The sequence below is a fragment of the Semicossyphus pulcher genome, unplaced genomic scaffold (assembly GCF_022749685.1).
Source record: "Semicossyphus pulcher isolate SPU_LCO1_2020_fin unplaced genomic scaffold, fSemPul1.0.p SCAF_12, whole genome shotgun sequence".
Taxonomy (NCBI): Eukaryota; Metazoa; Chordata; class Actinopteri; order Labriformes; family Labridae; genus Semicossyphus; species Semicossyphus pulcher.
This window is the reverse complement of record NW_027211626.1, coordinates 20,674,469-20,687,705: the sequence shown is the minus strand read 5'-3', so window position 1 is coordinate 20,687,705 and position 13,237 is coordinate 20,674,469. Positions and strand designations below refer to the sequence as shown.

General features: G+C 38.6%; 1 protein-coding gene across 1 annotated transcript; it reads right to left on the bottom strand.

The window, feature by feature from the left end:
• Positions 1-3,420: 3,420 nt before the first annotated feature.
• LOC138588817 (solute carrier family 22 member 7-like) lies at positions 3,421-12,731 on the bottom strand. The gene is made up of 10 exons (XM_069659066.1): positions 12,348-12,731; positions 10,487-10,590; positions 10,206-10,360; positions 9,934-10,102; positions 9,196-9,319; positions 7,740-7,849; positions 7,375-7,589; positions 6,429-6,537; positions 4,026-4,232; positions 3,421-3,505 (listed from the first exon to the last, which is right to left on the bottom strand). Exons 1-10 carry the CDS (start codon positions 12,726-12,728, stop codon positions 3,421-3,423), a joined length of 1,659 nt encoding a protein of 552 aa, XP_069515167.1. The 5' UTR covers positions 12,729-12,731.
• Positions 12,732-13,237: the final 506 nt, after the last annotated feature.

Below are 13,237 nucleotides of genomic sequence, written 5' to 3'. Positions count from 1 at the left end.
ATGCTATGCTAAGCTAATCTTAGCCTCTTGCTCCGGCTTCATATTTAGAATACAAACATGAGAGTGGTATTAAGAGGTTTTGTCCAATTGTTTACTTTTTTTTGATACACTTGCTACAAATAATGCGTGTAAAAACACTGCCCTTTAAGTAAGTGTTCAATTAAAGCTTTATTTTTAACCCCAAACACCTTTAGCTTTCACAGTTATACAATTTTTTACCATAATAGAGGAAGAAAAAACAAGTCTAGTAATGGTATCAAGTTATATTATTTGTAATAGCCAATCAGAATGAGTTCCAGTATCAGTAATAATATCTGTATCTGTTGTATCTGTTCTGGTCTCTGTCCAGGTGAGAACAAAGTTCCCATTCATGTCATGTTCCTCCTGGTTTCTGACATCATCAGTTTCTTTGGTCGCCGACTCTATAGGTCGATGTGTGCTTGGAAGAAAAACAAGTTGTGGTAAAAAGTGTTTGCTGCACTTTTATTTTGAAGGACATAGGTTTCCTATGACATGTGTGCAGTAGTAGGGTAATTTAATCACACTTCATGTATCCAATGAGCCACAGTTGCATTCCTGAAACTTGATGAGTCCTACAGTTGTTGCATTTGTGTTGCAGGTTTTAGAATATCTTCCCCTTATGCACTGCCACCATTTTGCTTGACTATTACACTGTTGTGTTTTGTGAAATTGACGTACTGCTCGGTCTCAGGTCCAAACTGCACCATTTTTCATAAAATAAATTTAAGTGGTTGAAAAAATCTGAAATTTGGGTTGCGATATGTCATTAAGAAGGTGGTTGTGGGTCCTGCGGCGAGAGCAGTTTTTTCTTACTGCCCTAAACTTCGTATTTTAATCAAAACGTATGTAGTCTAATTGTTTTGTAGAAGTGTCATGGTTAGCATATGACCTTCATGGCTAGCATGTTGTTTATTTTATTACATACATGTTAAAATACAGTTTTTTCATATATAGATCCCAGCACAAACTGTAACCTTTGACATCTGCACATTGACTCAAGGCTGGCCTTTGTTCTCTGCATTAACTCAGTAAATTATGATACATTTTTATCAATATAATAAAAAGTATAATATCATTGTTACAAAAATGCATATTTCAGAATACGATGCTTTTTGCAACAACTAGCAAAAGTTTTATGTGTCTTTGCGATGCAACCATTCCCGCACAGTGTTGCAACTGTCCCCACGCAGGGTTGTGTCAGCAAAATCGGACTTCTGTAGACTGGCGGTCATACAACTTCTGCCCACTCATCAAATCTGAGTAACTGTCGGAAATGCACAAAGTGGTTTCTCTTTTGTCGCTTTGTCAGTTGAATTGCTTGTCAAGAAAGAAAATGTGACTTTTTTGCACTGAAAAAGGTCTTTAAGGCCACCTCAGTTCTTCCTACAGAGCTGTATAGTAAATACAGGGACTATATAATCCCTGAACCAAATGGTTAGATCTAAGACTACAAAAGTTTTGTCAACTTTAAGAAGCTAAATTGGAGGAGCTTGATGGGAGTGATAGATGGGGGTCAGCACTGCCTGAAATAGCAGCTCTAGAGAGGACCATATTTAGATCAAGGTTTGATTTTGGCTTCTAAATACGGAGCCCCAAAGTACAGACAGACAGAGGTTTTTTTTCTAGTATCTTGTGGGCTCATATTAGCCTTGTGCTCCACACTGCAATTATTTTGTGATTATAAATAGGTCAAAAACTATAATTAGTACAATTGTACACTGTCACTTTTGTTCTTTTCCTCTGCTACTTGCACTTTATTTAGAAATACTCAAATATTTTACTTCACTCAAACTATCACCTGTAAACTTTAATGTTTAACTGTTAGTTCTAGATCTATCCTGTCATGTCGTCTCATCTATGCCTTTGTATCGTCCTGTAGATTGGATTATTGAAATGTCCCTTTGTCAGGTTTGTCAAAGAAGAGCTTTCGAGGTCTGCAGATGGTTCAGAGTGCGGCAGCCCGTATTCTGACAGGATCATGTAAACACGCCAGTGCTGGCCTCTCTTCAATGGCTCCCTGTCCAGGTTAGAGCAGACTTTAAGGTGCTGCTGCTGTTGTGTATGCATCTTGAGGTTGATTTCCCTGATGTCCTGTCTCATAGTGTGGTGTGTTTTAAATGTTTTTATATTGTTTTAAATTGTCTTTTGAATCCCTGAAAGCACTTTGATTGAAAGCGCTTTATAAGTACATTTTTTATTATTACTTTGGAACGTGAAATCTGACTAAATTTGCATCACTTATTGCCATTGCATGATTGCAAATATTTAGAGGGACTGGCTGATATTTAGTGGACTGACTAATGTGACTTAAAGGGGCACTGCCATGTCATATCTGCAACATCAAATACAATTTCTGGCAGACAAGAATCCACAGCTGATAAGTTCTTCAGCTAAAACTTTGTTTATTTTATATACAATTTGCACATATGTTATCTTATTCTATTTAATACATTCAGTGGTGTCTGGAAAAAAACACCCAAAACATTCTGAATATTCAGATCAAGTAAAAACCAGTTGTAGATCAAACAATGACAAGTGAAATTAAAGTAGTTTGTAACTTTCAATATTTTTTTTCAAAATATGTTCTTGAATCTTGATGTTAACAAACCACACAAACACTTTGTCAACACCTTGACAGCAGGGATGCGTGAAATTATCGGCACGTTATCGGTATCTGCAGATTATGGCTTGAAAATGACATATCGGCAGATATGTCATTTTTCTGCCGATATTTTCCGGCAATAAATTAACTTTTTAATTTTGCCTAAATGCTCGATGATTCCCTAAAAAAGCTTGACGTAATGCTATGACATTATGAGTGTGCGCACGCACTGCCTGCACCACACCTCTTCCTTCAAGCATGAAGAAGGGTGCGAGATGTCTGCGGTCTGGCAGTTCTTCTAGCCGATTAGTCTCATTAATTCAACACTGCAAAAAAGAGTTCACTATTTCTCTGTTATTTCAGTTATTACACATGATGTTGTTCTGTGCATTAGGTAAAATTTGCCATTGTCAGGATTATCTCAGGGAGAGCATCATCCAAGCCTGTCTAAGTTTGATTATTGCCGTTTTAGTCATTTTCTTATATTGCCCAGTGAATGTGTACATGTTTTAAAAAAGCACTGTATTGTGTTATTTCTGCATCTGCCAGAGGGCCACTACAATAAGAGTAGGCATAATATCAATTCCACTACAGGGGAGACTTGATGTTCTTTGCCATTAGGTGGAAAAAAACACGTGCCTAATATATCGGTATCGAAATCGGCAAAAAATCCAATATTGTGCATCCCTACTAAACAGTGTGGTCTCCGTCACTGGTTACGTTTGACAAAGGTAGTATGGTTATGTGTTAGTTCTTTATGATGTGTATTTGCAGACAGACAAAGTCCTTGTTTCACTTTACTCCTTAGTTTCTGTTGTTGTACTCTTTGATTCCAGGACAACACCTGAAGACTCTGTAGTGAGAGGGGAGACGTCTTTTTTTCTGAAAAGGAACAAGACAATATTTATTTTGATTGTCTGAGCAAAAATGACAATATAATGCAGTCAAACAAAACATCCCAAACTATGGCCTTTAAATGACTTGAGTGAATAAAACTTATTGCTTTTAGACTGTGTTCAGTTGCACCTGTTTTCATGGTGTTGTGTCCTTCAGCTACTTTGTGAAACTCCTTGTTACATTCTTTTTTAAACTTTGAACTTGGTAGCAATTTTCTTATAAGTTTGTTAACTGTGGGTCGACAGTGCTTTCTAATAATTTGTTGTAAATATATAACTTTTTATTTGAATAGCTGAACAAAAGATCCATCATCATTCAAGGTGCGTCTCAATGTCATTCTCAATACTGCCACCAGATGGCAGTGGTGCCAAAAATATCAGAATTAGAATCACATACAAGGAATTTGACTCCGGTTTAACTTTGCTCTCTATGTTCACTTCAACATTCAATATTAAACTAGTATCTACAAGCCTATTGTGTCACTTTTATACATTAATTTACCAACCTTGGATTTTCAATGTCGTCGATCGTCTCCGGCAGCCTCATGTTCCTCGTCTCTGGGAGCAGCAGAGACACCAGGCCTGAAGTGATGGCCACGGAGCAGATGATGATCTGAGGAAGAAGAGTCCACACGTCCTCCAGCAGCAGGATGAGCGGAGCTGCTGATACACCCAGACGACTGATGAAGCTGACGTAAGCTAGACCGCTTTGCCTGCAAAGTCACAGTAGGGTAAATCACAAGGCCTTTAAAGTCGTTATGTAACCCTCTAGGGTCACGACTTTTAATGGTCTTTTACTGAACTGATAACATCATCGTCTCACAGAAATACTGTATGACCACAACTTACGAACAGTGTATTACAAGGTGGTGACACATATTGAAATTGTGTGTCTGCACCACCAGAACAGCACCAGAAAGTCATCGAAGTACCTTTTTGTTGCAGATAAATGATCCTCTAGAAGTCATGTTTGACAGTTAGTCATTATCAACAGGTTACTTTGAGGCCATGTCTACATGTACACGGGTATTATTGAAAACAGAGTTTTTGCCTCCTTCGTTTCCAAAAAAATAAACACTGTCCACACAAGCACGGTTATAAAAAATCCCCATCCAAACGAAACGCAAAAAACACTGTCACGCAGTCATGAGAATGCCACGCCAACAGGTTGCGATATAACCCGGTCATGCAAAGAAGAAGAAGAAGAATCGCAGTCAGTCAAAAGCCTGAATAAATCTATCCTGATGCCTCTGTTCCTCAATAGAGTAGACGAGTAACTGTACATATATGTGTAAACATGTAAAAATCCCTAATAAGCATCACTCTTTATGTCATGTCCATAATTTTGCAAGGAATGCCGCCTCCTTTGTGATGCCTCACGAAGGAGATAACCACGCACAGCCTGACGTCACGAACCAAACACGCCGCTTACCCCGTCTACACGTCTCCACGGAAACAAAGTTCCTGAAAGTCTTCACCCTGGCCGGAGTTTTACGAAAGATCCGTTTTCAGTGACGTAAAACGGTGTTTGTGTGGATGAAAGGCCAAAACGCAGAGAAAAATCTATGTTTTGAAAAACACCGCTGTACATGTGGACATGGAGTCACAAAAAAAATTTAACTTTAATTATGTAAGGTGATGTAATGTAACTACGTAATTATTGTAACCCCTCATATTTTTGCCTTAACCTCACTAGATAGTTTTGGTACCTTACCCTAACCTCGTAGTTTTTCATCATGTATGTGACTTTACATATTGTACGTATGTAACGTTACTGACTTGAACATATTGTGAGGGGTTTTTAATCTAGTCTGAAGAGTTTCAATTTAAAACAGATGCATTTATGTGATCTAGAAAAGGCCCTTTGTTTACACTTTTTTCCACCAGTTTTACAGAGAGTAGTACGTTAGACAGTTAAAAGTAAGCATGACGAGATTTTTCATTAGACAACACTACAGACGCATATACAGGACAGGATCAGCACAGACATGAGATATACTGCTTTGCCCGCAGGGTTGCAAAAATCAACAAAAATTAAAATTTTCTTCTATCTCTCTTTTTTACGATGGAGTATCAGGGCCGCATCAAAAAAAAAAAGAAGATTACAAGAATAAAGTTGAAACTGTACGAGAATAAAGTCGAAATATTACGAGAATAATGTTGTAATATTATGAGAATGAAGTCGTTATATTACAAGAATAAAGTCGTTATTTTAGACTGTTAGCCTAAATATTATAAATATCAGAAGAGCAGCCAGCCGCCTTCACTAAAATGAGGAACGTGTGAAGTATAACTTCACAGTGAACATCTTGTGAAGTTATGCTTGTAAATGGTTGCACAGGAGGCTTAACACAACTTGAGCCAGAGCTGTATTATTGCAGCTGAACACATTTTTAAAATAATCCTCCCAACCCTGACTAAACAACACAACATGTCATTCTACAAGTGAAATTTAAATTTAAATGGACAAGTAAAAAGACTCGCTGTTTTGGGTCTTAAACCCTAAATAACAATAGCAGCTTAAGCCTCTCAAAGTACAGCGGGCCTGCTTACAGCTTCTTATTGGGACTGTGGCATTATGGGCTGATGGGGAGCACTTGGGCCCAAAGCTTCCAGTCACTATAAAAGCTCCCACCCTTGTCCTCTCAGACAAACCCTGTTCCTAGGATGCTTATTTGGCTCCTTCTTCCTCTTTTCTCGCCAACACCAGCACACCTTACTTTAGTGTCCTTCTTTAATATCCAAGGCTCTTGGAGTAGGTCACGACTATGCAATTTAGGCCATTTCTCCTATTGATATGATGTTATAATATTTTACCCACAAACATCATGTCTTCATCAACTGATATGAATGATGAGCCAAATTATGGAGTAAAGCTTTGTCAATGTAGCTGTATGACAGTTACTGACCTTACGACTGTGGGGTAAAGCTCTGTTGTGTAGAGGAAGATGACCGTGAAGGAGGCTTCTGACAGGCCTTTTCCAAGAATGGCAATAACGGCACGCACATGCCACAGACCTACAAAGAATAGCACATACAATGTACACAAGATAAGTGTAAAAAACATTCAATTAAGTTTATAACATTTTTGGTAGATTTGTTGAGCATACATGCTCTTTTAGCAGATTAACAGTCTGTTAATTTTGTGGTAGCATATACTTGTAAAAATGAGATAAATCCAGAGGCACAAATTAAAAGATCCTTATTTAAAAATCAGATGCTTTATAGCCTGCATCCTTGATTACAGACTCCTGTGAACTTGAATAGTTTTAGTGTACGGAACTTTCAAAATCAGTATTTTGTTGAAGTGAAGATGCAACACCACCGAAATTGCCTACAATAGCTTTAAAAGTTATGTACTTATAATTCAAATTTAGCCTAACTTGTTTCATTTTACTGTGGTAGCAAATATTTAAACCACATTTAAAAAAAATGTGATGCTTAGTAATTCTTTTAACTGCAACATAGTTTTGCGATAGTTTCGGATCATACTAGGGATGCACGCCGTTGTTTTTTTGCCAATATCCGATATTTTCCGATTTGTTTAACTTCTATTCATTGGCTTGAGTTTCTGTGACTTTTTAGCGCAGGCAGTGCGTGGACACACTCGCGCCGAGTTAATGTCGTAGCATTACGTCAAGCTTTTTAAGGGAATCATCGAACATTTAGTCATAATTAAAGCGTTATTGTCATTTTCAAGCCATAATCTGCAGATAACGATAAGGTGCCGATAATATCGTGCATCCCTAGATCGCAGCCATTCACATTATCAAACTCAATATTAAGCAGAAATCGACTGCGTGTGTTGAGAACATTCCTGGAAAAAGGAAAAACAAACTTTATGTGTATTCTGACCTTTTGGAAGAAAGATGTTTATGGCGATGCATGTTCCTGTAAGTAGAAGCGTTCCAGCTTGACATTTCCTCCGCCCAATGGCGTTAAGGAAGCAATAGACTATCAGCTTTGCTGGGACTTCAATGGCAGCATAGATGAAGTGTGTGAGGTACATGTTTAAACCAAATCCACTGACGTTCAGGCTGATTCCATAGTACGTCAAGGCAGCTCCGAACCTGCAGGGTATGATGAACAAATAGTTATTGCTTTTTATGTTGCTGCAAGTTTGTGCCGTACACGCGTCTTTGTCTATGAATTTTGTACAACTGGACTCAGCAGAGGTAATTCAAACTGTCTTTACGGGGGTATTCTTCAATGATACCCACCACACAATCCCTGCCTTAATGGACAGCCATCTCATCTGCGGAGTCTTGATGAGGTCAAGGTAAGTGTGGCTTTTGTCCTGCTTTTCCAGGATTTCTACATCGGACAGTGTCTGTACAGAGGCAGAAAATACAAGAGACGTTCCAGCTTACAGGGGATTTAACATGAGATTTCAACATTAACAGTGTAACGGTTTTTAGTGATACCCTCCGAAAAGTTATGCACAATTTTTTGTGTGTAAATGTCATCTTCACATAACGTCAAATACACACGCATTGTCATGAACCCACTTTGGCATCTCATTCTGATACAAAAGGTATCCTCTGTTTCAGGGTACCCTTATGCCCCTTTCCCACTGGTAAAAAAACCCGCTAACAACCGCTAACACCCGGCTTTTTTGGGAAAGGCTACAATCAGAATTCAGACCCAGGTCAAATGACTCTGCAGGTAATTATCGCCTCGGCTCTGATCAGCAATGATGGGAAAACAAAACCCATGTCGACACTCTAATCTCCGCCCCCTTTCCAGCGAGATGCTATGATGCACATTGATGTTCCGGCTGCTGACGCGTAAATACAGCAGAACAACATACAACGGCAAATTAGTTTTTTGTTTCTAAAAAGATTCAGCAAGACAGCGCGGTGAGAGAGCTTCTTTAGATCCGAGGGGAAGTTTGTTGTTCGCCCGTTTCTGGCACACATTTGTGACGTCAGACGGTGACGCAACAGAAAAGAGACTGAAAGGGGTATACTCCACTGGCAATGGGAAAAGAGACAATCGGCATTTATAAGAGGGTCACGTCAACACGCTAATTTTGGTGGGAAAGGGGTATTAGAGTCTGTTTTGAGGTCAGTTTACTTCCTCTCTAACTCTATAACTATGAAAATATTTGGTTAAGTTTAAGAAACACATCATGGTGAAGGTTTAATTTAGTAACTCAACGTCATTGACTTTTTGTTTCACAGAGGAATCAAGCCCGGTCTCCTAGCTAAAAGCCCTCTATGTTTAACCAAACCATTGCCCGAATCTCCACCCGAAGCAAACTACATCGCTCTTTCTACTATGTATTTTTCTCATGCTGGATTGCTGAAGCTATCACTCTGAGCTTACACAAAGTCCGCCTCCCTCCTCCTCAGGTAAAGCTTCTAAATTGTTTCAATTGCGTTGGTGATATAAAATTTATAGTATTACGTTTTGTACGTATAAGTAAAGCCATGTGAGTATTGTTTAAAGAGAGACTGCGTACATTGAAAGTGATATGGGGAAGTAGATTTGTCACTAATTCAATGTAAAGAAATGCAGGACAGCTCACCCCCAGCTCAGACCCAACAGATGCTGCCCTGGGATAAATAGGCTCAGCAACACATACTGTACATGGCACCAGTTTCCTTTTGTACTATAGCAAATATGCACGTATTAGCTTAAAAGAAAGCCTTTTAACATCAAGCTCAAACTTACTTCCTGTTTGATTTTAGATGACAGTTTTGTCCTTTTGTTGAACGTAGCACATTTGTCAAGGTAAAACTTGGCGCTTTCCACTTTACCATTAGCCAGAAGCCAACGGGCAGACTCAGGAATCCACCTACAATTATATTTAATATAAAAAACGATGAGTGGATACATGAATTATAACATGATTGAAATTTTACTTTTTAACTACTTTTTTTTTTTTTTTAATAAAGTGGTCTAAAAAATTAAAATATTGGCAAATTTATATGCAAAGAAAACATAAACCAATATTTCTACAAAACAGATAAAGAAATAAAATGACAAATAGTATAATATTAATGAAAATAATTCATCATTATTATATTTTGTTAGTTGTTGTTGTATTCTTTTATTTAATTCTCTCTTTTATTTTTTTGTTTTGTTTTATAAGCTTTCATTTAGTCCTCTTTGTATTTCCACTTTTAATTTCCTATAATTTTCTTTTTTACATTTGTTATTTATGGCACTCCTTTGACTTTGACTACATATATGCTACTAACGTAATGAAAACATGATAACAAAAAAAAAGGAATTATTTGTGGTACAAATGGTACTTCAGAGGCATAGCACATTTTAAAAGACAAGGTATAACTTTCATTTTTAGGAAAACAATAACATAAAACCAGAGGCCACTTTAAAGGGTACAGCTGTGAGATTATACAGGTAAACCTCATAAAGTGTCCAATGGATGTGTGTTGTTTTACTCACCACCAGGTCAAAACTGCAAATCCCAGTGGGGCCGTAACAGTCATGATTAGTGACCGCCAGTCAGTTGCGAGGAAGGCAAACCCAGCCAGCAGCATGTTGCCTACAGACCAGGCCAAGCTGCCCAACACACCGATAACTGACCTATGAGCTGTGTCCACCCACTCAATCGCTGCAAGAGGAGGAAAATGACCAAATTGATTAATAATATTATCAAAGCTTTTCTCTCATCGGGAGTAATATTGACACAAGTATCATGTCTCATGATAGCTTACTGAGAACTACACAGTTGATGCTGATTCCTGTCAGTCCAAACCCAGTCAGAAATCTCAGCACTGCAAACAGGATGTAGGAGTTTGCGAACGCGCTGGAGAAGCCGAACACGATCGACATGATGTACGAGGCCAAAAGAGTGTTTTTCCTCCCATACCTGGAGATCAGAAGAGGACAGGTAGATTTATATTTGTTACAATCTTTTGTTTACATTTGAATTAAAATCAGCATAATGGAAATTTCTGGATTGTCAACATTGAAGACACAAGTTTTATCCACATACTTATCACAGAGGTATCCAAAAGCTATGGCGCCCAGCATCACACCAAAGAAGAAGATTGTGCCTGTGGTTTTTGTCAGGCTTTTTCTATCACACACAAGGTCCCACTGGAAAAGCAGATCACAGGGAGAAGGCATTCAGATTATCTGTTCAGGTTCATGTTTCCTTTATATGGTCGCCCTGATGTGATCAATTTCATAAACACGTCAAAATGTTTTTGTTGTGGTTTAAAGAACATGCTGCTTCAAGTAAGCAATTCTTCTTTCACCAACTCAATTTAACCAAGTCAACAAAACTTTAGCCTTATTTTGAAAGATATAAATATAGTCATAAAATTTGTAATGGAATATGCAAAGAGCAATTTTCAAAGGTCGATGCTTTGACCTCATTCAGAATTTTACTTTGGGGAAAAATTAATTACCTTTAAGGGAGAACTAAAAGTTGTTTATTTAGAAATTGGTAAATGGTAATTGGACTGCACTTCTATCGCACTTTTCAAGTCTTCAGACCACTGGAAGCGCTGTTACACTACATGTCAGCATTCACCCTTCAAACACACATTCATACACTGATGGCAAAGGCTGCTTCGTAAGGTGCTAATCTCTAATTAGGATCTAAACTAATCTCTATTTAAAGATTCTACATAAAAATGTAGAATCTGTAAGCAGGGGCTGTATTTTAGTACAGGAAGTGTTCTGGTTTATGTTTGTAGTTTGAGTAATATTGACCATTTACGTATCAGCAGGCTTTGTTGTTTGCAGGAAAAACAGTCCCTGTGAAGAGCAAAAGTAGGCAAGAAGCAATCCGCCGTAATGACAACCCGGCTCAAGCATTTTAAAAGTAGTTTTCTTCTCCTCTTGAGGACAGACCTGACATACTTGCATTTTTACTTTTTACAAATCTGCATCATGATGTTGTAATTTCAGCAAACTTAAAGCTCCTGTGAGGAGTTTTTCGCTGGTTATGAAACAGACTGAAATTAATTCTGATGCCTCTCAATGACCTACAATCTGCAACGAGATCGATTACTTCTATATAGTTATTTTTAATGTCTGAAACTGCTGGCAGGGGTTAGGTGTCAGACGAAGTGATTAACTGCCTTTGTTTACATTTTCCAGAGGAAAAATTGCAGGATGAGAGAAAGATTTTTTGTAAAAGCAGATATAGGACAAAATCTGCAAAGAGGTAAGAGGTACGGGTTTATTGACAGGGGGCGCCAAAGTCAACACAAACCAAAAGTTCCTCAAAGGAGCTTTAAGACGTAAATCACTGCTGTAGTTAACCAGAGTGCAGCCTCTGTGCAACTTACTATTTACAGTGAAACTGAGACTCTCCGGAAACAGATGAACGGGCGCTCCTCTGAGAGATGTATGGAACCAAGAAATGTATATTTTACTGATGTATCTAGAGGGGCGTGTTTCACTTCACTTCTGATCTCAACGCACAGTCGCTTCTCAAGTTGCTAATTGGACTGTCAACAATGCAGCGCACGGAAAAGGAAGTCTTGACTGGAAGTCCTGATCGCTAAAACAATGGCTACATCGGAATGCCTGAAAAAGTACGCCATCACTCCTGGAGGCTACATCGTCGTCACACAAATTGACACAATGCCTATGCCTTTGGGAGCAATGTGGGGTTCAGTGTTTTGCCCAAGGACACCTGGACTGGAAGAGCCGGAGGGTTGAGTCACCAATCTTTTAATTAGAAGACAGCCCACTTTATCTCTCCACCACAGCCGCCCCAAATTGACAAATTACATGTAACTGGTTTCAAATATGAATTTCAATGAAAATGCAACTGGAATACAAAAGCAAAGGAATACTTGACAGTGAATATTTTTGCTGATTTAATTTAATTATTGTACCTCTGTAGCCAGGGTGGAGGTGAAAGTGGAGTTGTCGTAAACCCATCCACTCTGACACTGAACTGTTGGCATGTCAGTGCTGTTGGATCGGTTGCCTAAGAGCTGAAACTGAGGCTCTGCAAACATCTCACAGGATTTTAGGCTCCCATCTTCTCGCACGGGAACACTGACGGCCAGTCTCTGCTCCTGCGTTAAATTTTCAAAAAGTCCTCCATCATCCAGGTTGGTGATGTCGCAGTGGTGAGCAGGCTCCGCTGCGATGAAGATGTTCAATAAGAAGTGACAGGGCAGAACTATCCGAGGGGTCCACAGCAGGATGAGCAAGACGATTTGGAAAGGTCCAAAACCGTTGATTTCCTCCAGGATATTCTCAAACTTCATCTTCACCAGACTTCTGGCACCTAAAGGGACAAATAATCTAAAGTTGACTGAAGCAGTTTGTACCACTTATAAATACAATAAAAAATATTCACCTGCATAGAAAACTGCTTACGATTGAGACACTTTTAACGTTGCACTTCTGCACAGTAGGGACTGCTCTCTGCAGAGCTCTCCTGAGTGAATTTTCCATCAAACAACCTGATCATTTACCTCTCCGTCACCTTTGGACATCGATAAGTTTAGAAGTAGGTTATCCATTAGACATGTTTATCACACAAAGTTAGATAAAAAAAACATGAGACATACAAGCACGACATTGTTATCTTTATCACCTCATGGAGACTTTTTTTCCCAGTTCTGTTTCAGCATAAAAACTCTCGATGTCATCAAGTTCATAATAAACATTGTTCTTCTCCTAATTCCTGTAAATGGAGGATGCAAATATTGAGAAGCTACATACTAAAAGAAGGCCTTTCTGTTAATGGCGTGATTTAACAGAGAGTACCACA

What these genes read in the sequence shown, in the direction of transcription:
- LOC138588817 (XM_069659066.1), bottom strand. Translation starts at nt 12,728, where the DNA reads ATGAAGTTTGAGAATATCCTGGAGGAAATCAACGGTTTTGGACCTTTC. An exon ending in TTTGGATACCTCTGTGATAA is followed by an intron (nt 10,361 to 10,486) that starts GTATGTGGATAA and finishes TCTGATCTCCAG; the next exon opens with GTATGGGAGGAAAAACACTC. An exon ending in TTTGCAGTTTTGACCTGGTG is followed by an intron (nt 9,320 to 9,933) that starts GTGAGTAAAACA and finishes ATATAATTGTAG; the next exon opens with GTGGATTCCTGAGTCTGCCC.